Source organism: Mchenga conophoros, linkage group LG23 (assembly GCF_057382185.1).
Source record: "Mchenga conophoros isolate Kocher_MC1m ecotype Shallow Benthic linkage group LG23, M_conophoros_male_GT1.1, whole genome shotgun sequence".
In the NCBI taxonomy this organism is placed as follows: domain Eukaryota; kingdom Metazoa; phylum Chordata; class Actinopteri; order Cichliformes; family Cichlidae; genus Mchenga; species Mchenga conophoros.
In genome coordinates this window covers 45,384,275-45,411,385 of record NC_140547.1, presented here as the reverse complement: position 1 = coordinate 45,411,385, position 27,111 = coordinate 45,384,275, and the positions used below count along the sequence as shown (strand labels likewise).

General features: G+C 43.6%; 2 protein-coding genes and 1 long non-coding RNA gene across 3 annotated transcripts in view; all 3 read right to left on the bottom strand.

The window, feature by feature from the left end:
* Positions 1–966: 966 nt before the first annotated feature.
* Positions 967–17,655, bottom strand: LOC146548121 (ribonuclease inhibitor-like). Its single transcript, XM_085265028.1, has 4 exons — positions 17,549–17,655; positions 4,595–4,771; positions 2,046–2,219; positions 967–1,370 (listed from the first exon to the last, which is right to left on the bottom strand). Exons 1-4 carry the CDS (start codon positions 17,653–17,655, stop codon positions 1,358–1,360), a joined length of 471 nt encoding a protein of 156 aa, XP_085121154.1. The 3' UTR covers positions 967–1,357.
* Positions 17,656–18,098: 443 nt separating this feature from the next.
* Positions 18,099–22,512, bottom strand: LOC146548120 (NLR family CARD domain-containing protein 3-like). The gene is made up of 3 exons (XM_085266313.1): positions 22,239–22,512; positions 20,349–22,134; positions 18,099–18,276 (listed from the first exon to the last, which is right to left on the bottom strand). The coding sequence occupies exons 1-3, from the start codon at positions 22,510–22,512 to the stop codon at positions 18,099–18,101; spliced, it is 2,238 nt and encodes a 745-aa protein (XP_085122439.1).
* A 2,035-nt stretch (positions 22,513–24,547) lies between these two features.
* LOC146548119 (uncharacterized) overlaps positions 24,548–27,111 on the bottom strand; it is a 3,776-nt gene continuing 1,212 nt past the window's right edge. The window contains exons 2-4 of the long non-coding RNA XR_014890918.1: positions 26,949–27,075; positions 26,490–26,624; positions 24,548–24,673 (exon numbers count right to left, since the gene is read on the bottom strand). This is a non-coding gene — a long non-coding RNA (uncharacterized LOC146548119). The remainder of the gene's footprint in view (positions 24,674–26,489; positions 26,625–26,948; positions 27,076–27,111) is intronic.

Sequence of the window (27,111 nt, the reverse complement as noted above, 5' to 3'; positions counted from 1 at the left end):
TGTCCTCTGATGTTCAATAAACTGTCCTGATTACTGAGGGAGCAGAGAAAGTGTCTCCATCACTCACCACAGCTGGATGCTCTGAAATCCTGGAATCCAGCTGTGGAGAGGAGCGCCGGCGGCGTGGACGCAGTTTAGTAATCAGGGAACGGGAGACAGGAGGGAAACACAGCTGGGACCAATTACACACACGAGACAGGAAACAGTAACACAGGACTGTCAAAGTAAAACAGGAAATATAACACAGAGTCCAAAGTAAGGAGACGTGGGACACAGTGAAGACACAGAAACAGAAACCAGAACTATAATCACAAAACAAACTCAGAAACATAAAGAGTGAATCAGCTGATTCAGTGTTTGTGACAAAAACATGGATCCTGGTTAATAACTTTTATTTGTTTGTTTCTGTATTATTTTGTGTATCGTTCTTATGAGCTGTTGTTTTGTCAGTGAAATATTATTTCATTGTTTTAAGCTTTTTGTTGACTTTGAAGTGCTTAAGTTGATATTTTTGAACATTTAATTTGTTCAATTATTGTCGAGTCGATAAAACTGTCAAATGCACAGCTGCTTCCAGCACGGCCGGAGGAGAGGTGGCCGAGCAGACGCACAACACACACAGCTCACAGGTTTGCATTTCTAGATATTGCAGATGTTGCAGAAATTGAGAGTAAAGAACTCAGAGATCCAGCGCTGTCTCCTGCCCCTTATTTATACACCACAACACAACGACAGGCGTAACTCACACAAACGGGTAACATGAGGCTCAGATGCTTTGGACGTGTTCACATATACTGGACACAGAATGATGAAGATGGAGCTGCAGGAAGGAGGAAAAGAGGAAAAACACAGAAAAGATTCACAGATGTGGTGAAAAAGGACACGACAGCTTCTGTTTGTTAGTTTGGTTTTTCTTTATTTGGTAAAGATTCAGAAATAAAGAGAAGATCACATGTTTGAATATTATATTAACGTTCTGTAATTACAACAAGTTGTAAAATCTTTCCAGAGTGAGACAGAGACTGTGCAGAGACTGTAGAAGGACAGAGCAGCAGCAGAGCAGTCCAGATACACTGATGATCCTCTGTCAGATCCAGAGGGACACACAGGGCTGATGCTGGACTCTACATTGTGTCTGACAGTGGAGCTGTTCTCAGAGCAGTTCACTCTGCAGCACTGACAGTCATCTGCACTTCATTCCTCTGTCAGTCACTGCTGGATGAAGCTCTCCTCTCCACCTCCCAGTAACATGGCCCAGTCAGAGCGTCTCTACACACAAGCTGCTGCTGCTTCAACCTCTCTGGATCATCAGGACACAGCTGCTCCTCTCTCAGCACACACACCGTCCTGTTTACCATCATCGCCTCCACCTGCAGAGAGAAGGAGGAAGAGCAGAGGAGATAAACGAGTGTTTCCAGAGACTCTTCATCAGCTGTCAGTCAGTGATGCAGCACATCCAGTATAAAGAGCAGCAGGGACGTCAGTGCTGGGACTGTACTAGGACTCATTGTTGCTTCACTTTTTCTAATCTTTGGATTTTTATTGAAGTTGCTGAAAATGTTTTTCCCTCCTAGTTTGAGTTTGGACTTTCATTCATTAGAAGAACCTTGGTGTGTCCACTCTGAGCTCTGTAGGAACCCCAACAACAAGCCCAACAATCCAGATGGACGGTTCCAGCTGTTAACTGGAGGAATTCCATCCAAACATCTGCTCTCACTAAATTCTTCCTCACCTACAGACTGTGTTCTTCACTGCTTTAAACTTGGAAATCAATGCAGTCATTGGTCTGCGTGCTGCTTTGTTCAGAGAGCTGATTGGCTGTTGACAGTGTTTGATCAGAGCGTGTCAGCCGTTACTATGGTGACCATAAAGGTGAGAAACAGGAAGTGTTTGTGTCCAATCCTGAAGCCTGTCACCGTTCTCCTCTCACAGCTTCACTGAGAAGCTGCAGCTTTACAGGAAACACTGGATCTTTGTTTCATACTGACTGTGTTTAGTACAATACTGCTGACAGCACCACCCACTCACTCCATCACTCTACTGACCCCAGAGTCTCCAGTCTGTAGTCTGGACTCTGCTGAAGATCAGACAGCTGCTTCACATCTGGATCCTTCAGGTTGTTGAAGTACAGGTACAGCACTCTCAGATGGGAGGGGTTGGACTTCAGTGCTGCTGCCAGATAATCACAGCTGATCTTTGACAAACCACAGCTCATCAATCTGTATAAAGAATGAAAGATGTAAGTTTATTAGACAAAGTGCTTGAAATCATTCAGTGTTTCATCATCTGTTCAGAGCTGAAGAAGGTTCAGAATGTAGAAGTTTAGAAAATGGAAACTCCAAACAGCTGAAGCCAACAGGAAGCAGCTTCAAACAGGAAACTGTGCAGAGTTTCAGACTATATGTCCTGATGCAGCCAGTTGGATTTTGGAGATTTGAATCTCTGTTCTGTGACTAAGTCCTTGAATCATTTCTTCCAGTTGGTCCAACAAGACAGACTAAGTATTGGACATGTGTTGTGGCTCCATCAGGGGAGCTTCTAAATGTGATGTGATGGCCCCTCTGGGTCTGTCAGGTCACAGCACTGAAGAGAGCTCAAACTGGGCACACAGTTGTTCCAGTCTGGACCAAAGACTCTATACTGGGACTGAGGGACTGCTTTGACTGCACCCACTGGGACTTTTTAAAGGCTCATGTTCTCACTTAGATCATCGATTTCTACTGACATTTCTTTCTGGGAAAAATGGGGATTACTTTGGAAACAGGAAGTATTTTCCCCAATAAGCAGCCCTGGATTAGTAAATCACTCCAACATGTTCTCAGGCAGAAGAAGCTGTCTTGTCATGAGGGAGAGAAGAAAAAGATTGAGGCACAGAAACCTGTTGAAAGAGAGATAAAGCAGCTAAAATCAGGTGTAAAAGTAAAGCAGAGGATGAGCTGAATAAAGGACACTCAAGGCTGGCTTGGAAAGGAATGAAGTCCATGGTGGGGATGCAGAACAAGGAGCAAAGATGAATGTGATGCTGAATCAGCAGAAGACTTGGACTCATTTGATTCCAGCTTTGATATCATTGATTTCAATGAAGAGCTTTGTGATTGTAGCAAAGGGCTGGTAGCTCTGAGAGTCCCACTGATGAGGTGTTTGTGTGGAAATCTCTTAGTGGGACCAAAGAGAGAAAAAGCCCTGGTCCTGATGCTGTGGGAGGGAAATGATTGAAGTGTGCTGTGAGGAAGTGACTGGGAGATTTTCACACATTTTCCAGTCCTCCTTGGAACAACAGGAAGTTCCCAGCATATGGAAACAAAGGTTAAGTGTCCTATGGCACTCAGTGATGATGGTGCTGTGGCCCCACCACCTCCACCTCTTTGTAAAGGAACTAACTGTAATCTGAAGCTTCAAATGGAACTAAGACTTCCTCCACTAGGTGGCAGTGTCTGATGAGAAAGTGTTAGTGGAGCTGGCCTGGAGTCAGAAACAGGAAGATGCAGGATTTGGGCTGAAATGGGCAAAAGTGGTTAGCACTAGTGCCTTAGAGCAAGAAGGTTGTAGGTTGAAGCTTGTTGGTCAGCTGGGCCTTCCTGTGGAGGTTGGATGTTCTCCCACAGTCCAATGAAATGCTGCTTAGGTTCATTGGTGCTTCTACATTGGCTGTAGGTGTGGATGTGAGGGAGTGCTTCTCTGTCGCTCTCTGTTGGCCCTGTGATGGACTGCTCACCTGTGCAGGTGGACCACGCCTCTTGCCCTATGACAGCTAGGGCACAGGCTGCAGCCCTGTGAGCCTAAGCTGAATAAACAGTTAGCAAAAATGATCCATAGATGGCCTGAAATCCCCCAGTTAGCAGTTTGGTAGATAGCTATGACATGCTAATCCCATCCAGCAGCTGTATTCTACCTGTAAGCTGATCCCTGCTGAGCCAAAGCACTTTTTCATATACAAATTACAACCTTTAATAGAAACCTATTGGTCAGCATCTTATTAGCCTGCTGTTAGCTTCATTCCACAGAAAACTGAGAGAAACTAACAGAGTTGATAAAGAATAAAGAGAAATGTGCTGATTTAAAGCCTTTGAAGTGCTTCAGATGATCTCTGTCCACTTCTGTCCACTCATTCATTCATGTAAGCTTTCTAATGCAGCTTTGATCTTCACAGTCTGCTTGATGAAACTCATTCTAAGCCTGAATGTCAGAGTGTTCCTCCTTCTCTTTCCCATCATTCATGCTGGCAGTGGAGGAGATTTGGATGTTGGACTGTGTTTTGGATGATGTGTGTATGTTTGTGTTGGACTGCTGTCTGTAAAGCAAACGCACATTTTGCTTTGGATTTCAGTGTCACACAGACTTTAAGGTGAAATGAAGAGTTTGAGAGTTTCACAGTGAATTTTCCAGTGGAGGATTTTTCTTCTTCTGTGAAGGTTTGAAATGTGAACATTGTTCTGCTGCAGTCAATGGACTAAACCAGAGAAGAAGAAAACAGACTTTACCATGAAGATCCTCAGTGTGGATCAGTATAATATCAGCCTGATGTCTGCAGTTTAGTGTCAGCACAACTTTCACATCATATTCATCTCAGCACAACTAAAACATGCTGACTGACCTCAGAGTTTCAAGTTTACATCCTGGACTCTCCAGGAAACCACACAGATGCTTCACTCCTGGATCCTGCAGGTTGTTGTTTTTGTACAGGTCCAGCTCTCTCAGATGGGAGGGGTTGGACTTCAGTGCTGCTGCCAGATAATCACAGCTGATCTCTGACAAACCACAGCTCCACAATCTGTATAAAGAATGAAAGATGTAAGTTTATTAGACAAAGTGCTTGAAATCATTCAGTGTTTCATCATCTGTTCAGAGCTGAAGAAGGTTCAGAATGTAGAAGTTTAGAAAATGGAAACTCCAAACAGCTGAAGCCAACAGGAAGCAGCTTCAAACAAACACAACAAGAGAAAAAACTCTGAATGTTTCACATTAAAGTCGTACATTTCTCATAAAAACAGGACAAAGACTTGAAAAAGTCGTGTTTTTCCTTCCAGGAACCACATGGCTTCACTTTTAAAGGTGAAGTGTGACAGAAATGGACATATTTGAAGTCCAACACCTTTTTCCAGTCACATTATTAAAGCAGACAAACTACAAGCTCATTTTCATTCCAACAAGTCATCTTCTGACCTGGACTAACAACACTGGTCTCTATGTGCAGCTGGCTGTGAGACCAGTGCTCAGGGAGCGTCTACAAAGTGCAACACTGAAAGAACATCACACACTCATTTGCTTCCAGCACTTTCACACAAACATCTACTGTCATTATTGTCACCAAACTCTGTGGATCCTTTATTGCAAATTCAAATGGGATCAAATGGTCAGACAAAAGAGGGTTATGAGGAAATATGATGAAATGTTGTGTATTAGCAGCAAGTTATTGAATCATTTTCCTCAGAAACCAAACAAAATGATTGACAAACATCTTTTTACAAACTCAGTGTTGTACTTGGATCAGCAGGATAAGCTGATGTTTAAAGGCATTTGAGTCTCGCTGTATGAGAGTCCAGTTATTACTCAATATTTATGGATGATGTTCTTTCAGTGTTGCACTTTGTTTGGCACAAAATGAAATTATTTGGCCTCTCAGATGCTTTTAGAGATTCCCAAATGACTGATGATGACATCTCTGGGGTCTGATTGATAGAAAAAAAATCTCTTTGAGACCTTTTGTAACTGACAAACTCTTCATCTGCTAACAACACTGAGTTGAATCTCCATGGCTGATAGTTGGAGCAGGCATCAGGAATACACATTGAAAAAACAAGAGGAGAAATCACCAGAGTCTTATAATCACATTCTGTAACTAAAGGGAGACGTTTTTCTATACAAATATATGTTTTATGGACATTAGAAAAAAAAAAAGAGTATTGATGTGAAGCAGGATTATGAAATCTCCATACATCAGCCAGCCCATAATTATCAAGAAAGCTCTGAATGACGCATGCTGACTTTGGACTAAGTGTACTTTTGTGTGAACTGTGGTCCATAGCAGATAATGAGCAGTTTAGGTCTCCCTCAAAGATGATATTGTGTGATGACATATTGGGGAGCCGCGCAAAGACATTAGTGAAAAATCTGTGATCGTCCCAATTAGAGGCGTAGATATTTGCTAAGATCAAATGAAAACAATAAACTATGTTTTCTGCACTTAAAATCCTGTAATTTTCTCATAAATCGACAGTGCGGCTTATGGATGAATTCTGGTTGTGCTTACTGACCTCGAACCGATTTTATGTGGTACACGGCGCTCAGAAACCTTTCAAAAGATGTTTTGGTACGACTTTGCTCAGCTACGAGGCTGCACCGCTTGATGGATTGTTGGAGCATTACAGCTACGAGGAGCCTCGCGGAGTGATACGTACTCTGCTTCAACGTAATATTACTGTATTGAGTGTGTATAAGGACCATAAATGGCACCTGTAAGAGACACGGTTACAAAGAGGGTTTCAAACTCCAGGCTGTCAGTCACGCAGTAGAACCTGGGAACAGAGCAGCTGCTTGTTATTATGCTCAGCGTCTGTTTACATTTTGACTGCACGATTGTGAGCTTTTTGTTATGCACAAAAACAACATTGTTTTCTTTTATTTATGGAGCATTATTATTTAATAAATGCTGATCATTTATTCCTGAGTAATTGTTTCATGTGCATCTACGCTGTATGTTAATAAATGTGCCTGTGTGAGATTTGGGACACAGCTTTGACTAAGAACTCTCTTTTTGTTCGAACTTTCTGGCTTCAAAAATATCGAGATATATATCGTATATCGCCATCCAGCTAAAGAATATCGAGATATGAACTTTGGGTCATATCGCCCAGTCGTAATATTGCAATAGGTTGTCCGTTAAACTCAAGCGGGGCTTGGGCCCTGGCACGGCGTAGCCACACAATCCTGGTAGTAGTGACGCTCGGCTATGACGGCGTGCGGGTCACCAGCTGGCTTTCTCAGGATAGGGCTCCTGTGTGAGCGGTCGACAATAACGTCTTTATCCATACCCAGCACTTCACGTAGTAGCACGGATACGGCCGTGGAGGAGCTCGAGTCCAGGCCCTCTGGGATCCCTATGATGTGGATGTTAGCTCTTCGCTTCCTGCCTTCATCACATTTATCCTTCAGGTCAGACAGCTCCTCCTTCATACTCTCTACTGTAGACTGCAGGGTGGTCACCTCATCGCTCCACATTGACAGCCCATCCTCAGCTTCTTTCACTGTAACCTTTACTCCATCAACTTCGCCGCACGTCGCCGCCATGCTGTTAGCGATCTCATTTCTCAGTCCTTGCACGTCAGCCCTTATATTGTCAAAATCTTCTTTCAATGCATTTCTGAGTTCTTCTTTTAACAGCGTACTAATGTCCTCTTTAATGGATTGAAGAAGCTCCAGTTTTAGAGCAGTAGGATCCACATCACGCGCGTCTGTTGAGTCTGCTCTTCAGCGGCCGTAGAGCTGGACGCTGCCCTTTGGCCATCATCGATACTCTCGCCCGAGATCGCACCGGGGCTAAAATATTCACCTGCTCAGCTGTTTTTGATCAGTTTGAGCCTGTGTGGTTTGATCAGGTGGAGGAACGATGTGATGCTATAAAGACATCATCTTGTCCAAATGAAGTTGTTCCAACACGTGTTTAAAAAGATTTTAAAGGTTGTTGGTTCCGACATCTTAGCGATTTCTAACAGCAGTCTTAGTTCAGGTGTTGTACAGCCTGTTTTAAACATGCTGTTGTACAGCCTGTACTAAAAACCTGATCTGGATCCTCTGTCTGCTCAAACTTCAGGCCTATTTCAAAGCTTCCCTTCCTGTCGAAGATTTTGTAAAAGATTATATTTGTTCAGCTGCAATCTGTTGTAAAGGTTTCAGTCTGGTTTTAAAGCTCTTCACAGCACTGAAACTGCACTTTGAAAAGTTCTTAATGATCTTTTATCAGCCACTGATCAGGAGACTCCGCTGTGCTTTTGGATCTGACTGCTGCCTTGACCACAGCATCTTGACCTCACCATTGGAGCATGGCGGCATCAAGGGCGCTCTATTAGACTGGTTCAGCTCTTTTATTAAATCGCATTATTACATTTGGGGCTTATATTTGACGGCAATTTGAAAAACAGCTGAGCTCAGTTGTACAGCGGTCTTTCTTCAAACTGAGGCTTTTATCTAAGGTGAGATCATTTATATCTTTTAAAAACCTTGAACGGGCGATCCACGTTTTCATGACGTCCCAGCTGGATTATTGTAACTCCTTATATGTTGGAGTTAGTGGGACCTGCCTGGCAAGACTGCAGCTGGTCCAGAAAGCTGCAGCTCGTCTTCTGACACAAGCTCAAAGACATTTATCGTCCCAACAACCACATATACGCTGGTCCCTCGCTGTAACACAGTTCACCTTTGGCGGCCTCGCTGTTTCGCTGATCTTTTTTGTGCAATTTTGCATGTTTTTGTTTTTTACAGCGCATTGTGTTCTGCGTCCTGATTGGCTGTAGACCATTGTCAGCCAATCTCGTGCCGTGTCTCCTGTACAGTACAGAATGTGTTCAAATTTACAGCAGTGTGACTCTGCAGTGCTGCACTGTATGTTTGTACGTTTTGTCCCAACAAACAACAATGATGACGAGACGTTTTGCACCTGTGGTAGCAGCCAAAGGCAGAGGAAGATGCTGACCATCATAGTTTCAACAAGGAGGCAAAAAGGTTGTAACTGTCCACAACAAGAACATCGTAAGGATGGAGTCAGCTTTGGCTTTGTGGCTCAGTGACCGCAGGAAAAAGAACATCGTGCTGGACACCAACATTATCTGCAGAAAAACTCAAAAGCTTTATGAAACTTTACCTGACAGCGAGGAGCCCAGGCCATGGACGAGTGCTCCTCACACAGAAGCTCATTTAATGCCAGCAAAGGCTGATTTGACACGTTTCAGAAACACTTTGCTTTCACTCTTTAATAATGAACTTATTTTTCTATGAAGGTTTGAACTTTGTTTAAACAAGAGAGAAAAGTGTGAAAATGTTCATGCCTGTCTGAGAAAAGTGTAGAAAGTGTGCAGTGAGGGTTTAACTGCCTTAAAACTTCTATAATACTTGTAAAACATAAAGCTGCTACTTCATTCTGAGACTTATTTTTAGGACGTAACTCGATAAACGAGCGACCGCAGTACTGTATTGTGTTTATTTTGAAAACTCTCAACAGGATCTTCAGATTTATTTTGAAAGCTTTATCTGGAAAACACAAACACATAAGCAGGAAACAAAGAGCGTGATATGAAACGATAGACGTTTTCATATGGTCATCATATATACATCGTTCTATCGAACAGCCCCAGCTCCTGCTGTCAGTCTCTGTAAATCTGCTCTGAAAACACATTTGTATTCACTGGCTTTTAATACAGCATGAGAGTTATTTGATATTTGATGTGTGATATTAATATTAGGAGTTATTTTAATAGTTATCTTGGATTCTTGTACAGCACTGTGGTCAACGCTGCTGCTGTAATTAATGTGCTATAAACACATAAACAATCTGCAGTTAAACATCCAAAACTAAAGATGTGATCGCTGCCTTTAGAAAATGTGCTGATGCACAAGATATCAGCTCCATTAAGGTGGAATGTGGCCGTGTTAGAAACATGTTGGAAGAAGTTTGAAGCTGAAACTGTGAAGCTGAGAGTGAAAGAGCTCCAGCGTCTGTCACAGGAAACTTTCTTATTTCCACACTGATGAAAGCATCAAGCTTTGATTTCCTGCTGCTTTTATTGAGTCACACTGTGAAACTGAGCCACAGCTGAACCAGCATCCCTGTACAGCAGACACTTACAGCGCTTGGCTGCTTCCATTGGACCCTCTGCACAGAGCTTCAGTTTCCTCTTCTGGTCCCAAAGTGCAGAACAACAAGGTTTCAAACAGCTTCGTTCCAGCAGCATCAGCCACAGACATGCAGAGAGAATCCTTTGGTTGTGTTGTGTGTTTGCATATCTGCTGTGTTGCTTTGTGAGGATGGATCATCTCCTGCAGCTCCAGATAAACAAGCTGGACCTGAACCTGGTAGCTTCACTTAGAAGACACTTGTGACGGGAACGTGTGAGAAGTTTTGTGCAGACAAGTTTGGATTTAGAGTGTGGGACGAGCTCTCCACAGTCTTTGTGGAGATCCACATTCTGCATACTGCCTGTGAGAAGCTGCAGACATTTGTCCTCCAAATCCACTGAGCAGCTGCTCGTGGTGGTATTAGCTTCATGTGTGCGTGTTAGCATGAAGCCTCGGTCACACTCTGCTGTGGACACGGTCACGGACAGCTGGACGCCTGATGGACGAGTCGTCCTTCCTGTTAAACTTCTTTGAGCATGAGAATAGCATAAGAAGCTCAGTGGACACTGTTCAGGGTTTTAACTTTCGCTTTCACTTCAGCTTCACCAACAACAGCACAAGCAGAGCAGCCCACTGCCTGCATGGCTGGGACAGCGCCCCCTGGTGACTGTAAACCACTACAACATGTAGACGGCCGTCTGCAGGCTGGATGTAGCACCACCGCAGAGACGTGCTGCAGCTCTGTTTAGTTACCCAGCTGACAGCAGAGGCTGTAGTTTACTGTTACCAACATGGAAAACTGAAGCTTCACCAGCTGGAGCTACAGAGCTGGAGAACAAAGGAGACTGAGAGGCCAGAATGATGTGGGAGGAAACATCAAGAGCCTGTTTGAAAGGAGACACATGTGGATGCTGTGCCAGTCTGTGGTCTGTCAGAAGTCAGCTGAGTCACACTGCAAGAAGCTGCAGAATCTCAGAGGAGGAGATTTGGAAGTGTTTGTGGGACAAACTGGACTCAAAGAAAGAAGATGTTTGTGAAGTCTTTGGTGGAGGTGAGCAGTGTGAAGCAGAACACATGCAGATGAATCAGGAGGTCAGCATCAGTGTCTCCTTGTGGTGGACGGTAAAAGAATCAGAGCCAACGCTCCCGTCCACCCTCGGCATGAAGCAGTGCTGTTTCTGAAACAGGAGGACAAGTCCAGAGAAGACAGAGGAAGCAAAGATGAGGGTGGGACAGGACAGCAGGACGTCCTTCACACCTGCAGCTCCATCACACTGCTGTAGCTCCTCTTCATCACACATGTACCTGCAGCCTGTCTTCAAGTCCAGGAGTCACCTCCACACAGTGTAGAAGCCTCCTGTGCAGACCATGGAGTCCAGCCTCTGTCAGGGAAGTCGGCACTAAAGCCTGAAAGACTTCAATCTGTCTCTGCTCCACCCGAGAAAGACCAGCACCGTACTTGTTGTGCATTCAAGGAGGGAACATCAGCGCTGCATCGTGGGAACAACACCGCAGGAACAAAGACACAGCACGGCCGATGAAGGACGAGGACAAAGGAAAGGTGAGTGAGAAGGCCCTGGTGGTGTGGACGGACCTGCAGGGGCTCCAAGACTGAGGAGCAGAGACGTCCATGTACCAGCTGAGGATGCTGCAGTGATCCAGGGAGCTCGGTCCAATCTGAGGCCGTGTGAACTACGTGGACCACAGTTTCTTCACAGACTTCAGCCACGTGAACATCTGGAGATCCAACAGTGTACGAGCTGTGAGCCATCAGCTGTTTCTCTCATCAGCTGCTGGAATGAGAGCTGCTGGAATCATCTCGAGCAGCAGGAAATCACTGATGTTGTTTCTAACCAAAGATATGGGACTGAGCTCCGCTGAGCTCCTTCTACTTTCATCCAGATAGAAACTGCTACAGTCTGCTGATTATTGCTTTGCCTCCATCACACGAGCTCTTTATCCTGTTCTTCACTCTCATTGGTTCTTTGTCTGCTTGTTTTTACAACAGTAGTCTTCTGATTGGTCAAAGGAGACAATCAGCTGTGACTAAATGTAGCTCCTACAGCAGTGATGGGAATAACTACTGAAGCTAATCCAGTATCAAAGCTCAGGAATCAGCAGCTCCCACCTCGTTTTCTTTCAACAACTATTTTTAGCTGCTGTGTTTTTGTGTTTCTGCAGACCTCAGACATCCTGCTGCTCTGGACAACTTTTTCATTCTTTTGTATCATTATTTTGCTTTTCTTTTATTATTATGTTATATGTATTAATATGTGAAACACTTATTCTTTGTGTTTTTGCTTTGCTCCTGTCAAACTGCTTTAATAAAATCTGCTGCAGTCTAAACTGTGGACGTTCCCTTTTTAACCCTTTGTGAAACAATAAAGGTTTAAATCTGAGTATTCATCTATGTTAGTGTTTAATGGGTCTAATAGGTTGCTTTGGCCTTTCCCAGTAATATCTTCCCTTGCAGTCTGTGGTCCAGGCTTCTAAAACCATCCCAGGTTAACAAGAACTACAATCTAGAGGAGAGCTGCCATAACAGGTGTGACTGATGAGATCTGACCTGCAAGGTTACTCAGGTTTGTTTGTATCAGGACAAGCAGGGAAGCCGCCTGGACGTCAAAGTAGTTAGAGCTGGGCGAGTGTCCTCACCCACATCGGCTTCACAACTCTGCATCATCTACTGAGTAAGACTCAGAGCATCAGAGATTAGAAGGTCTACAAAGAGCTGAACCAGACTTCCTGTATAAAGGTTTTAGTTTCACAGATCGACAGTGTCAGCACAACTAAAACGTGGAGACTGACCTCAGAGTTTCAATTTGATGTTGTGGATTCTCCAGAAGAACACACAGCTGCTTCACTCCTGAATCCTGCAGCTTGTGGGAGCTCAGGTCCACCTCTCTGGGATACGAAGGGTTGAGCTTCAGCACTGCTTCCAGATAATCACAGCTGATCTCTGACAAATCACAGCGCTCCAATCTGTATAGAGAATGAAAGATGTAAGTTTATTAGACAAAGTGCTTGAAATCATTCAGTGTTTCATCATCTGTTCAGAGCTGAAGAAGGTTCAGAATGTAGAAGTTTAGAAAATGGAAACTCCAAACAGCTGAAGCCAACAGGAAGCAGCTTCAAACAAACACAACAAGAGAAAAAACTCTGAATGTTTCACATTAAAGTCGTACATTTCTAACAAGAGTGTTTTAAAGACAGCGTCACTGATGATCATCTTCTGCCCAGTAAAACTTTGGTTTTCCACATGTGAGTGTTAATGATGCACAAAGACTGTGAGTGCAAAGAGGGAGCGAGGAGGATGACAGAGAGATGGTACAGGAGCATCAAGAACCCGGCGAGGAAATGAGCAGAAGGACTTTGGAGCCTGTTGGATTGAAGCTTTCACAGAGACGTGTTTGACTGGACACCACCAGGACAGACTTTTAATCCCAGGATTTGGATGAGCTTTCTGTCTTTATGGTCACAAATGATGCTGTAACTCTGTGAATGTCCTGGAACTGTCAGCAGTGTGGTTACGTCCTTTTGACCTGAGTTTCCACAGCTCTTATAACAGCAGTGTACATTCAGACTGAGACACGCTTCAGTCTGTATGGACCTGTTTCTGTAGCTGCCACCATCATTCTACGGTCGTGTCCAAATTCATGGGCTGCATCCTCCCGAGGACCCGGCCTTTGCGGTCTACGTGGGCTGGGTCCTCAGAAGGTCGGGTAGGCTGGAAATAAACGGCTGGGGAAATTGGACGGTCTAGCCTTCTGATTAGCGTCACCGCTGTCTCGGTGGAGTTTAATAAACTCAGCCGTCTGCTCCTTGCTATCTAAAATATAACAGGACACTGGCGTAAATTCTCGACCGTCTCATACTTCTGTTTAATCAGTTTTCTGTTTGACGTTTAGTCAGCTCTGTAAAGACCAAGGAGGAACCCACCTGGGGGATTAATAAAGTTTTATTTTATCTAATCTAATAACTTTAATCTCAGCCAAACCGATTTACTCACGAACAAACAAAACACTGAAAAAAGCCAAACAATAACATTTTGAGGTTGTCTAAGTGACTTATATATCACGTTTAACCTGAGTAGCGAAAGTCCGCGGTGATCTGAAAATGATGTGCCGGGAGTTGTGCCGTTCTCGGCGGCTTCAGTGACCCTCGAGCTCCCGGCGAGCTATCGAGCTGGTGGGTAGCAGACGTCTCCGAAAACGTCGAAGCACTTTTGCAAATATGCGGTATCTTGATAAACCGAGCAGATATTTGATGTTTACACAGCTACTTTCTCGCCTGAAAATATGTTAAAAGTTTATTTTGTGACCGAAAAAGATTAGTATGAGTAATTTTAAAACTTAGTAGCGGCCGCCATTGTTGGAAACTGGAGTTTGGCTGGGCCGCGCTATGAATTCTGGGATATGGTAGGCCACGAAGGACACACCCGACCCATCCTTCAAATTCGGGGAAAAGGAGGACGCATTTGTCGGCTGCATTCGGAGGAGTCTACGAATTTGGACAGCCTTCGACGTGTCGCTGTGACGTAATCGGTCTACAAATGCGGCCTCAGGAGGATGCAGCCCATGAATTTGGACACGACCTACATGTTTGTACATCAGCTTATCAAATACTGTCTGCTGTCTTCATTTATTACTCTTCACCTGCTTCACTGTCACTGTGTGGGCGGAGCTGTCTGAGCCCTGCCCACACAGACACAGCTCCTCTCTGGAGCAAAACTTCTGCTTCATCTCCGCCTCTTTTCTTCATCCTCCACCTCTCTTTTCTCTTCTTCGGTGTTCTGCAGCCACAGAGCCTCACAGCCGTTAGCACGCCCATACCTGAGCAGCTAGCATTACCCAGCATGCCGTGCAGCAGTGTCAGTTTGTAAATGTGCAAGAATTCCTGCTCCAAACTGTTTCACAGAGTGCTGTGTGCTGTGACCTTTGACCTGCTAAAGACAGTCAGCTGTGGATTATTCATTGTTGTGTCTGATACTTAGAACTGTGAGGAAGAAGCTACACAGTTAATCAGGGTCCCCTCTCTCTGAATCAGGAAAGGTGGGCAGGCCGCGTGTGGGCCGCGGGCCATACGTTGAGTATCACTGTTTGAAATGTGAACATTGTTCTGCTGCAGTCAATGGACTAAACCAGAGAAGAAGAAAACAGACTTTACCATGAAGATCCTCAGTGTGGATCAGTATAATATCAGCCTGATGTCTGCAGTTTAGTGTCAGCACAACTTTCACATCATATTCATCTCAGCACAACTAAAACATGCTGACTGACCTCAGAGTTTCAAGTTTACATCCTGGACTCTCCAGGAAACCACACAGATGCTTCACTCCTGGATCCTGCAGCTTGTTGTTGTCGCTCAGGTCCAGCTCTCTCAGATGGGAGGGGTTGGACTTCAGTGCTGCTGCCAGATAATCACAGCTGATCTTTGACAAACCACAGCCCTTCAATCTGTATAAAGAATGAAAGATGTAAGTTTATTAGACAAAGTGCTTGAAATCATTCAGTGTTTCATCATCTGTTCAGAGCTGAAGAAGGTTCAGAATGTAGAAGTTTAGAAAATGGAAACTCCAAACAGCTGAAGCCAACAGGAAGCAGCTTCAAACAAACACAACAAGAGAAAAAACTCTGAATGTTTCACATTAAAGTCGTACATTTCTCATAAAAACAGGACAAAGACTTGAAAAAGTCGTGTTTTTCCTTCCAGGAACCACATGGCTTCACTTTTAAAGGTGAAGTGTGACAGAAATGGACATATTTGAAGTCCAACACCTTTTTCCAGTCACATTATTAAAGCAGACAAACTACAAGCTCATTTTCATTCCAACAAGTCATCTTCTGACCTGGACTAACAACACTGGTCTCTATGTGCAGCTGGCTGTGAGACCAGTGCTCAGGGAGCGTCTACAAAGTGCAACACTGAAAGAACATCACACACTCATTTGCTTCCAGCACTTTCACACAATCATCTACTGTCATCATTCATGTTTCTGCTCCTCTGGATTCACACGGAGCCTCTGCTCATGCTGTTGCCATGGTGAATCATAGTATGTGGCTCCATAACTCAGACTGAGCATGCTCAGAGCTGATTGGCCCGACTCTGATCAGCTGATCTAGAAGAGGAAACTCTGCTATATGTACATTATTACATCTACACCTGAATCACAACACTCACACAAATATATCAACTGTGTTTAATATTTTGGCACGTAGATCATTTATGTGCTTCAGCTCTTCTTACATTTTACCACCAACATGTTTCAAAAGGAGCAGCTTTTACTTTGAAGGCCAGCTGTCTGTGTTTCTTGTTTTCATTGTTGGATAATGGAACAAGTCGATGCTTCAGTGCTTTGAATTAGGAGTGGGTTTTAATAATCGATTCATCGATTAAAATCGATTCTGGCTTGGATAACGTGATATTGATTAATTAAAATCCTGAATCAATTTTTTAATATTAATTTATTTTGCCCGAAATGTCAGAATCTCAGGTTAAACCTCACAAAACTTTAACAACCACCAAACAGCTGAAACAGTGAATGAGAGCAGGAACACGGATTCTGCACAGAGACGTAAACACAAAGCTCGGACCCGCCGACACATCAGAATCAGTGAGATGTCGCCTTTCTCACTGACGGCACAGACACGGTCGGGGCTGAAAGCCGACAGCTCGCTGATTCTGATGTTTCGGCGGGTCCACGCTTTGTGTTTACGTCCTTTTTGCGCTCGATTCTGAAGCTGTTAGTTTGATCTCTCTACAAACAATATTGACTGAACCAGCAGCAAAAGAAGATCCAAACTACGCTTCACATAAACATCGTCATGAACTCACTCTGACTTTTGCTGTTTTGCTTCCATCACAATAAAATCACACTTCATGCACAGCTCTCTCTCTCTCTCTCTCTCTCTGTACTTCAAGAACAGTTTCCTGTTTAAAATCTGTTTTCTGCATTATTCGCTTGCTTGTTACGCACAAGTCTACCGTTGTTTACAGCGCTGTCGGCCGCTGTTTTTTTCCTTTTACTTGCTTTCGAAAAGAAAACCTAATTTCTGCTGTTCAATACTGAACAAATTTAAACTTTTTAAAATTATGCAAATTGCAAAACGCTCAGTTGTGTCTTTAACAAAAACACTGTAACTTTGCTCTGCTTCACTTCAGCAGCATCAGGTAATGTTCATGTGTTGATTCATGGTTTTCTTTCGTTTTTGATCTACTGCAGAATATTTCTATAAAATCCCAGAACAGGAAAATCACCTTCATGTTCTTCCGTGTTTTATCTTCAGCTACGTTGACACAAAGGCCTCTGCTGTGATGCTCACACATTTGATAAAGTCTCGAAAGTGCCAGCTTCCCTTTTATAGACACAAAAATATGTAAATGTACTGAATTATAATATTTCTGTCTGAGGCAAAATTTCCCAGATTCCAATCGAATTGAATCGAACTGAACATTTCCTCATGAACTGTATTAAACTCTGTAAATGAACTGAGAACTATTTCTACATTTGAAACTATGGATTCATTTTCCTGTTCACTTCTGTACGTTAGTGTATAAATGAATGTTAGACTGGGCTCCATGGAAACACTTGGACTGGTCTCAGCTGCCTTCTTTCTGTAGTCCTTTCTCTTCTCCAGCTTCTGTTTGAAATCCTCTCACAGAGCCTGAAACCTGCTTTGCTGTCATGTGTGGGCCTGTGTTCCTCTGCTTTAACACAAACCTCACCACAGCAGCTGTGTGGGTCGTCTCTGTAGCAGCCAGATCAGCTTCTGATACATGAACATCATCACAGCTCCTAACTTCACCTTTATTAGCTTTGACATTCATGTCTTTCTTTTCTCTGTCTGTTTCCACACAAGCTCAAAGTCTCTGCAGCCTGTTTTTATCTGCTATCATCAGATCTCCAACAGCCTCATTCACATCCCTCACACACTCTACAGCCTCACCAGTACTGACTTCATCTTCACTGACTGATGGAGCACAACATGAACCTGTGGAGGCTGAAAAGCTGTCCTGACAAACATCTCCCCGTCACCACTGCACTTCTGTCAGCCTTTAAATGAACCCTGCTCAAGTCTGTCACTTCTATTTGGAGCCAAGAGGAAAACTGTTGTTCAGTCGTTTGGAAAGACACAACATTTCTGAAAGCACTCAAACTTCTTCACATTTGTCTTCAGACACATCCTGAACATTTAGGAACTAAAGAACGTTTCAAACATCAATCAAAGATCTGAAATATAGAAAAACAACAACAGCTGCAGTCAGTGAACTCACCTCAGAGTCTCCAGTCGACAGTTTGGACTCTCCAGTCCAGCAAACAGAAGCTTCACGCCTGAATCCTGCAGCTTGTTGTTACTAATGTCCAGCTCTGTCAGATGGGAGGGGATGGACTTCAGAGCCGAGGCCACAACTTCACAATGAGTCCCTGAGAGTCCACAGTCAGCCAGTCTGTGATCATACAGAAAATACAAAATGTGTTATTATAAAAGCAGAAAGTCTGCATTATAAACACAGACTGAATGTATATGAAGACAAAACAGAGTGAGGTCATAATCTGATGAACATCTGCTCTTCACATCTGTGCTTCAGCTCCTCTTACTGTGTTTGACATGACACAACGATTGAGTCTCTCTCAGACCTGCAGACTTTTAATGAGAATCTTTGTTTGGCTTTAATCTGCAGATGAAGGAGGAAGATGGTGTCACATTTAGGCTTCCATAATGTCCACAGTCTGTCAGTGAGATCTGATCCAGAGTCAGAGTGAAGACACACATGTGGACTGTTTCCTGTCTTGAATCCAGAACATTTTGAATGAGCTCAGCTCAGTGAAGAGTTCCAGCTGGAAAGACGATCTCTGTTTGCTACCTGCTGCTGTCAGGTACGACTGTTCACGTCCACACGCAGGAAAAATCTGCTGACTGTCACCAAACGGAGCAGAAATGTCATCACTGGACAATAATGATGAATGAACTCAGAGCTGCTGATATCACATCTGATTTCAGGGGAACTAAACACAGAAATGATTGGCTCCTTTTAGCTTTCTGAGCCATTAGTCTGCAGGTTTATCACTAGTTGGCAGAAACAGACTTGTATTAATGTTCAGCGCTTCAGTGTTTATGACTCCAGATCCAGGTGACAGCAAGTCAAAATGATGTTACCTGTCTGTGTCCAGCAGCAGCCTTTGAATATTGTTATAAACTCACATGGATCAGTTTGTCTTTGATTGGTTTGTAAAGTTCAAATTCATTTATATTCATCAACTCTAAATGAAAAATGTTTTTCTTCTTCTTTGTTTATTATTAGAGTAACAAATTCTTATAGTTTCCTGTTGTTGAGAATTTCAGTGTAAAACCACTCGGACCTGTGCATCACTGCACACTGTGAAAGTATTACTGCAGTTTAATCTATAATCCTAATCAGTGTGTTCACTGGACTGTAGTCAGACCTCCGTTATACCAAAGGAAACACTGAACGTCTTCAAAGTCACAATAAATTTATAATAAATGCTAATAAATACTGGAGTGTTAGAAAAGATGCTTCCAGCGTGTTTGTCTTTGATAGGGTTTATTCTGTTCGTCTATAGTCTGACCACTTGGGGGCGCTTTTGTCTCTTTTGCTCTGAGCCTTGGGTTTATTCAAACTGATTTTAATAAACTATTTTCTGCAAGTTGAAGCTTCATCTCCATCTCCAGTGGTTGTTGCATATTTTATGACTATATTAGTAACAGTCAGAGAGTTTAGAGTAAATTAGATCTTCACGTTTGATTCTTGACACAACATAAATGGTGAGCCAGTGTCAGAGGAAGTGACAGCATCCACCGAGGACCGGGGGGAGTGGGAGGACTGGGGGACCAGGCCAACAAAAAGGTGATCACTGATACAGGTCAGCAAACATTTGCTCATTTGGTGTCTTAGAGCAGACTCCGCCCAGCTTTGTCGTCCATGGTTGCTCTTTCAAAGGAATCTAGTTACATATTATTTTACTTAATGATTTACTGACACCACTGACTATGCAGGACAACCCCACGTCTGGAGCCAGTGCACATGTGCAGTTCAATTCCTGGGCAGGTTCTGAAGATGGCCGAGCTGTCGAGGACAAAGTTACTAATGTGAAGCTAATGTGGTTAACAAAGATCTTCATAACTATGTGGAGCACAGTGTGCTTTCATCGTGGAGAAATCACACTGAAGAACTCGGCACACATTTTGGGGGCCTTTCTGTTTGTTGCTACAATCTGCAAATTTCATTAAAAGTTTAATAAACTATCATCTGGTCTTTATTTTTAGTTAGCACATACCTTAAAAACTCTAAGCTGTAAGCTAATGATAGTTACATAACAGCAGATGCATGCTGGTGCAATAAGCTGTATGTTTTATTTTTGATCTGATTAGTCAAATAATCACAAAAATAATCGTTTGTGGCAGCCCTAGTGTGACCTCAAATAAGAAATGATTGCAGTTTATGACTGAGTAACTAAACTATCACCAACTGATAATATTAATGATCACATCTGGACTCACCGAGCCTTTCTGCAGTTCCTCACAGCTGGAATCAGTCTCAGTCGTCCCTCCTTTGTTGTGTTGTACTTCTTCAGGTCCAACTCATCCAGAACCTCCTCTGACATCTGCAGCATGAAGGCCAGAGCTGAGCAGTGGATCTCAGAGAGTTTCTTTGATTTGTTCTCTGACTTCAGGAACTCTTGGATCTCCTGAGATAATAAGATGTCGTTCATCTCCATCAGACAGTGGAAGATGTTGATGCTTCTGTCAGGAGAGGATTTTGTCTTCCTTCCTTTTAGATTCTTGATGACTCTCTGGATGGTTTCTGGACTGTTCTCTGTCTGACCCAGCAGACCTCCTAAGAGTCTCTGGTTGGACTCCAGACAGAGGCCATGAAGGAAGCGGACAAACAGGTCCAGACGACCATTTTTACTCCTGAAGGATTTTATTAGTGTTTCCATCAAAAAATCATCCAGAGAGGACTCGTTGTATTTTTTTCCCAGAAAGTTCTTCAGCACCTCTGACTTCCTGTTGGTGAAACAGTGGAACATGTAGACTGCAGCCAGAAACTCCTGGATGCTCAGATGAACAAAGCAGTAGACTGGTTTCTGGAAGATCACACACTCTCTTTTGAAGATCTCTGTACAAACTCCTGAGTACACCGAGGCCTCTGTCACATCCAGACCACACTGCTCCAGGTCTTCTTGGTAGAACATGATGTTTCCTTTCTCCAGATGTTCAAACGCCAGCCTCCCCAGCTTCAGAAGAACTTCCCTGTCAGCCTCCGTCAGCTCCTGTGGACTCGTCTCATGTCCCTCGTGGTACTTGTTCTTCTTCCTCTTTGTCTGAACCAGCAGGAAGTGTGAGTACATGTCAGTCAGGGTCTTGGGCAGCTCTCCTCTCTGCTCTGTAGTCAACATGTGCTCCAGAACTGTAGCAGTGATCCAGCAGAAGACTGGGATTCTACACATGATGTGGAGGCTCCTGGATGTCTTCATGTGGGAGATGATTCTGCTGGACAGCTCTTCATCACTGAATCTCCTCCTGAAGTACTCCTCCTTCTGGGCGTCAGTGAAGCCTCGTACTTCTGTTAGCCTGTCAACACATGTAGGAGGGATCTGATTGGCCGCTGCAGGTCGGGAAGTTATCCAGACGAGAGCCGAGGGAAGCAGATTCCCCTGGATGAGGTTTGTCAGCAGCTGGCTGACTGATGACTTCTGTGTGACATCAGACAGCAGCTTCCTGTTGGTGAAATCCAATGAAAGTCTGCTTTCATCCAGGCCGTCAAAGATGAACAAAAGCTGAGAGACAGCCAGCTTCTCTGCTGTGACCTTCTGTAGTGTTGGATGGAAAATGTGGAGCAGCTCCAGAAGACTGTACTGCTCATCTCTGATCAGGTTCAGCTCCCTGAATGAAAGCAGAACCACCACACTGACATGTTGGTTCTCCAAGCCCTCTGCCCAGTCCAGAGTGAACTTCTGCACTGAGAAGGTTTTTCCAACACCAGCCACGCCGTTGGTCAGAACCACTCTGATGGGTCTCTGTTGGTCAGGTAAGGCTTTAAAGATGTCCTGGCACCTGATTGGAGTGTCATGGAGGGCGTCCATCTTGGAAGCTGTCTCCAGCTGCCTCACCTCATGTTGGCTATGAACCTCTTCACTCTGTCCCTCTGTGATGTAGAGCTCAGTGTAGATCCTGTTGAGGAGGGTTCTACTTCCTGTTTCATCGCTTCCTTCAGTCACACGTTCACATCTCCTCCTCAGACTGATCTTATGTTCATCTAAAACCTCCTGCAGACCAACATCTGCTGAAAGAAAGAAAAACAGAAAGAAAACTCTTCAATGTCTGAACAACAACAAGAAGTCCAGTTTTCAGAAATGAGTCCATCAGCAGACAGATGTTCAGTCTTACTTTGTACACAGCTGCTCTGACTGGCTGTCTGCAGTCCAGCTCTGCTTCTGGATCTTTCTCCACACTGGGGACAGGACCAGTCTCCTGATGAAGCAGACTGGTCCCAGTATGAGGAGATGCACTGTCTGCAGAACCAGTGTCCACAGCTGGTAGAGACTGGATCCTTCAGGACGTCCTGACACAAAGCACAGCAGGACAGCTGCTCCTCCTCACAGACACCACTCCTCTTCCTCTTCCTCCCTCTGTGAACACATTTCTTTATCACTAAAATCATTGACTGTCAGTGACAAACATCCAGATTTGATAACACTGTGCAGAAGCTCTGATGGTCACAGAGAAAAGTCAAAGTGGAGAAACTTGTGTTTGAGTTCAGAATCCAAGTTTCCTTTGCTGTTCCTGCCTGTCTTATTAAACACAGAGTGATCAGCCTACAAACTCCACAGTTAAAGCCTTCATCACAGAGCTGATTATGTCCTTCACTGGATGTACTGGAAGTTTGGGATCCATCACTTTCAACTGACCTTTGACCTCCTCTAAAAACTGTGGTGGAGCAGCGGTGTCACATTCAGAGCTTTCAGCTTTATTTTGAAAGAGTTCAGTCATCAGGAAGTGAACTTCTGGGTTCTGATTTCCTTTCTATTATTTTACAGAAGTGAAGAAGAAGAACTAAAAGCTTTGAAATGATCTGAGTGATATTTTTGAACATTGCCACCAAATTGAGTTCAGCCTCCAGCAGTAACTTTGTTTCATGATGCCTCCCTGATGATGTGATGTTTGATTACAAACCTGTTTATGTGTTAGACATTAATCACATGAACACAGGCAGAAAAAAGAAGCCAATGAAACAAATGACAGAAACGTGTTCATTCACTGCCATGATCCATATTTTATATGTACAGATGTTTGTAAAGAACACGTGTGCAGCGCTTTGTTCTGAGTATCTGCTGTCAGCACACAGTGCAGCAATAACTACAACCACACGTTTCTGTAGATCCTGAACATCAGCCTGGAGGAATCTGACCTCAGGTCTGCACACAGAGGAGCTTCACCTCTGGGATGATGCTGGCTTCAGCTCCTTCTACAATCAGGCAGAAGCTTCTGCACCATCAGGACACAAACAGAGAGGAGTTTCTATCCTCAGACCATCCAAGTCCTAAATCAGAACATGCTCCCCTCATAGCATCACCATCAGAGTTTCAACAGGACCTTACATCATGTTCTTGTCTCACTGTCATATTTCAGATCATGTCTGATTCATTATGACGTCACACGCTGCTACACTGATCCTGCTGCTTCATTACTGCTGATATTACTCTGCTCACTCTGTTCAGTTACTCTGTTTACATCACTTTGCTCATTTGCTTTGTTCTGCTTGCACTGCTCTGTCAGTACATGCTGTGCTAATGTGGCACAAAGCACTTTAACATTACATCTGCACAATGTTTCATTATTTCATTTAATGATTGTTTCTAATGTTTTGTCCAGTCACAGGAGCAGCTCAGCACATTTCACTGTGTTGTACGTGTATGACGATGCCTGTGACAAATAAACAGCCTCGGACTCTTCAATCTTCTGCATTTCTTTGGAGATCAGCTCAGTGGCCTGTTGAGACCATCTTTCTATTTCTGATGACTCAGTTCAGATTATTATCCTGATACTTTCTTTTAAAATGTGATGAAATCATTTATCTGATGTTCTGACACAAATACACCAAAACAATCCCAAACAGCACAAACCACCACGTTACACACAGTGTAATAAAAATACAGGCAACTACAAATAAAAACACTTTAAAATATAAACTAAAATTACAAAGTGGTCACAGAATTTCAAACACCCGTAAATGAGTCAGCAGCTCTCTTACATGGTCAGCTGAGCTCCATGATTGAAGAACATTGTTGCTGCAGGTTCATCACTGAAGAGTGGAGGTTTGTTTTTGGACCAGTCACTCCTCACAGACACACAGCTGGATACTGGAGACTGTGACCTCTGACCTCTGCAAACACAAACACATCACATGAATTACTGATTAATCTCTGTTTAAAATCTTTTAAGCAGCTGCAAACACACAAACTGGATGATGTGATGGTTTCTGTCAGTAATAGTTGTCTCAGATTAGAGTACAGACGGCTGCAGAGACGTTCACAGCAACAGAGAAGAAATCATTACCTTGGATTGCATTACTACTATGATTGATACTAGCATTATCGTACCCGGACCACCATTAGGAATCATTTATGATGTCACTGGTAGAACACATTTATAGAAACAACCTTTGAACTCTGAGTCAGCAGCTCTCTTACATGGTCAGCTGAGCTCCATGATTGAAGTTCACTGTTGCTGCAGGTTCATGACTGAAGACTGGAGGTCTGTCTCTGGACCAGTCACTCCTCATAGACACACAGCTGGATGCTGGAGACTGTGACCTCTGACCTCTGCAAACACAACCACATTGCATTCATTTCACATCAATTAGTACACCACAAAAGGCATGCAAGAAACACAGTATGAAGGCAAACTTCTGGCTTCAATAACATTCAACAGGTCAGGTGGAAACTTTTCTCAGATTTGATTCATGTTTTTATAGAACGATCCAGCTAAAAAAAATATACCATTAGGTCAGGGGTCAGCAACCTTCAGGACCCAAAGAGCCATTTGGAGCCAGTTTCCACGCAAAAGAAAACACTGGGAGCCACAAATACTTTTTGACATCTAGAATGAAGATAACACTGTATATACTGTTTTTACCTTTATGCTTTGTGTGAACAACTAAGGTGTGTTGCTTATGAAATCCATGAAGTGCTACAGAGAAAATTACATGTCATTTATGTAATGAACACATTTGAACTCTTAAAGAAATATAACCAAAGGAAAGACACCCAGCTGAACTAAAATGATGTAGCAAACAAAAACTGCTGTGAGCCGCCACCCTTATATCTCCTTTGGGCTTTTGGAGCCTTGACCTGACTTTTAAAAAATAATTGGAAAAAAAGCTCTATGCTGCTGAAAGATGAAAAATAGATATTTGCAAAATTCTGCCTAAATATGTATTTTACCTGGTTAATGTGTGTGGCGGGGCGTGGTCTGCAGCGCCGCTGCAGGGGAGGCGGACGCACCTGAGCGGCACCCGCAATCACGCCTCGCCGCCTTAACGTCTGTGCTGTTGTGTTGGTGTGTGTCGGGCTGTGAGCTGCAAAGCTACAGCCGGCTGTGTGCGTACAGCAACCGTGTGTGAAAAGCGGTCAATAAAGAGAAGCTGAAAAGCGTGTTCATGCAAACATCGTCGGGTCTGCCGTGATATGTTTACAACGGGACTTCTGCTCCTGAACCTCTGCGCACAGCGTCTGCAGGTCGGGGCTGTACGAAGTCACTTTCATCTTTACAGGACTGTAAGCTGTCGTCTGTGAGGCGTGAGCGGTGTTTGTTTTTAACATAGTTCACGGTGGAGAACAGCTGCTGACATAATGTGGATCCGAAGATCCATAATTGGCCTTCCTGGGGTTGAAAGTCTCGATAAATGCACGGCGTTTCGGCGGGTACACCGGCTTCCACGAGTGTGACGCTTATTTGAACGATCAAAAAATAATAAAATATAATTTTCTTTTTATATTTCAATATCACAAAAATCTTCCAATTTAGAGCTACAAGTTAAAAAAGAACATAAATAAAATACACTTCAGCTAAATACTTCTAATTTATTTTCCCAAACCACGAGGAGCCGCACTGTAAGGACTAAAGAGCCGCAGGTTGCCGACCCCTGCATTACTGTTAGTCAATGTTGCAACTGAACTGAAAAACAAAAGATTTTGGTCCAAAGAAACAAAGTCACTATTAATACAACACAACCCCCCCAAAAAGAGCCATGTAGACCCCGGGCTCTATGGGTCTTGTGCTCGGAGCTTGTTCCTGTGCTGCCATGATTAGTGCCTCTGTGCTGTCTTTCAGTCCAGCTTTGTTCAGCCACTGGTAGGATTTCTGGATGTCAGCCACTTCCTCTGCCTGCTGGTGGTGCAAACTGTGTTGTTCTGAGTTTCATTGGACGTCTTTGTCCAAAGCACCAGACAAAGGGCAAAGTAGATGCATTTGCATCAGCAGGAAAATACACCCCAAACTAGCATCATCATTATACAACTTTAACAACTGCCACTAAATGATACTTCATACACAGACCAGTGTTAGGTTAAGTTATGATGTCACTGGCAGAACATTTATAGAAACAACCTTTGAACTCTGAGTCAGCAGCTCTCTTACATGGTCAGCTGAGCTCCATGATTGAAGAACATTGTTGCTGCAGGTTCATGACTGAAGTGTGGAGGAACTTTTTCTTTGGACCAGTCACTCCTCACAGACACACAGCTGGATGCTGGAGACTGTGACCTCTGACCTCTGCAAACACAAACATCAATAACTGATCAGTTCTCTCTGACAGCCATATGATCAGCTGATCCCTCTGTGATATTGTGTCTGCCTCATAACGCTGACAGGTCAGCCAATCATCAGCCAGTTTTTCTGTCTCTGAATGAACTCAGTTTGTTCTCAGCTCTTCTCTCTGATTCTGCTGCACTGACTTCACTTAAACTTACAGAGTTCAGATCTTAGAAAACAAGTCAATAAAAAGCAAACTCAGATCAAACAGTTTGAACCAATCACAGATCAATGATTCTGTCATGGTTATGTTGAAATGACTAATAAAGTTAGTAGTGTTCTTACATTGTTACTGCAGGTCCATGACTGTAAGGTGGAGGTGTTTGTGTAACCCCATCACTCCTCACAGACATACAGCTGGACGCTGCTCCGTCCTCTTCCTCCATCTTCTTGATGTCAGGGTGGAGTTAGTCTGAGAGGTAAACACACACACTCAGAGGTGCTGTTG

Coding starts and splice junctions, on each gene's coding strand:
- LOC146548121 (XM_085265028.1), bottom strand. CDS start 17,655: ATGAATGTCAAAGCTAATAAAGGTGAAGTTAGGAGCTGTGATGATGTT. Junction 4,772..17,548: donor CACACAGCTGCTGTGGTGAG/GTTTGTGTTAAA, acceptor TTCTTTATACAG/ATTGTGGAGCTGTGGTTTGT. Junction 2,220..4,594: donor TGTAAACTTGAAACTCTGAG/GTCAGTCAGCAT, acceptor TTCTTTATACAG/ATTGATGAGCTGTGGTTTGT.
- LOC146548120 (XM_085266313.1), bottom strand. CDS start 22,512: ATGATTTTAGTGATAAAGAAATGTGTTCACAGAGGGAGGAAGAGGAAG. Junction 22,135..22,238: donor TCAGAGCAGCTGTGTACAAA/GTAAGACTGAAC, acceptor TCTTTCTTTCAG/CAGATGTTGGTCTGCAGGAG. Junction 18,277..20,348: donor AGGAACTGCAGAAAGGCTCG/GTGAGTCCAGAT, acceptor GTATGATCACAG/ACTGGCTGACTGTGGACTCT.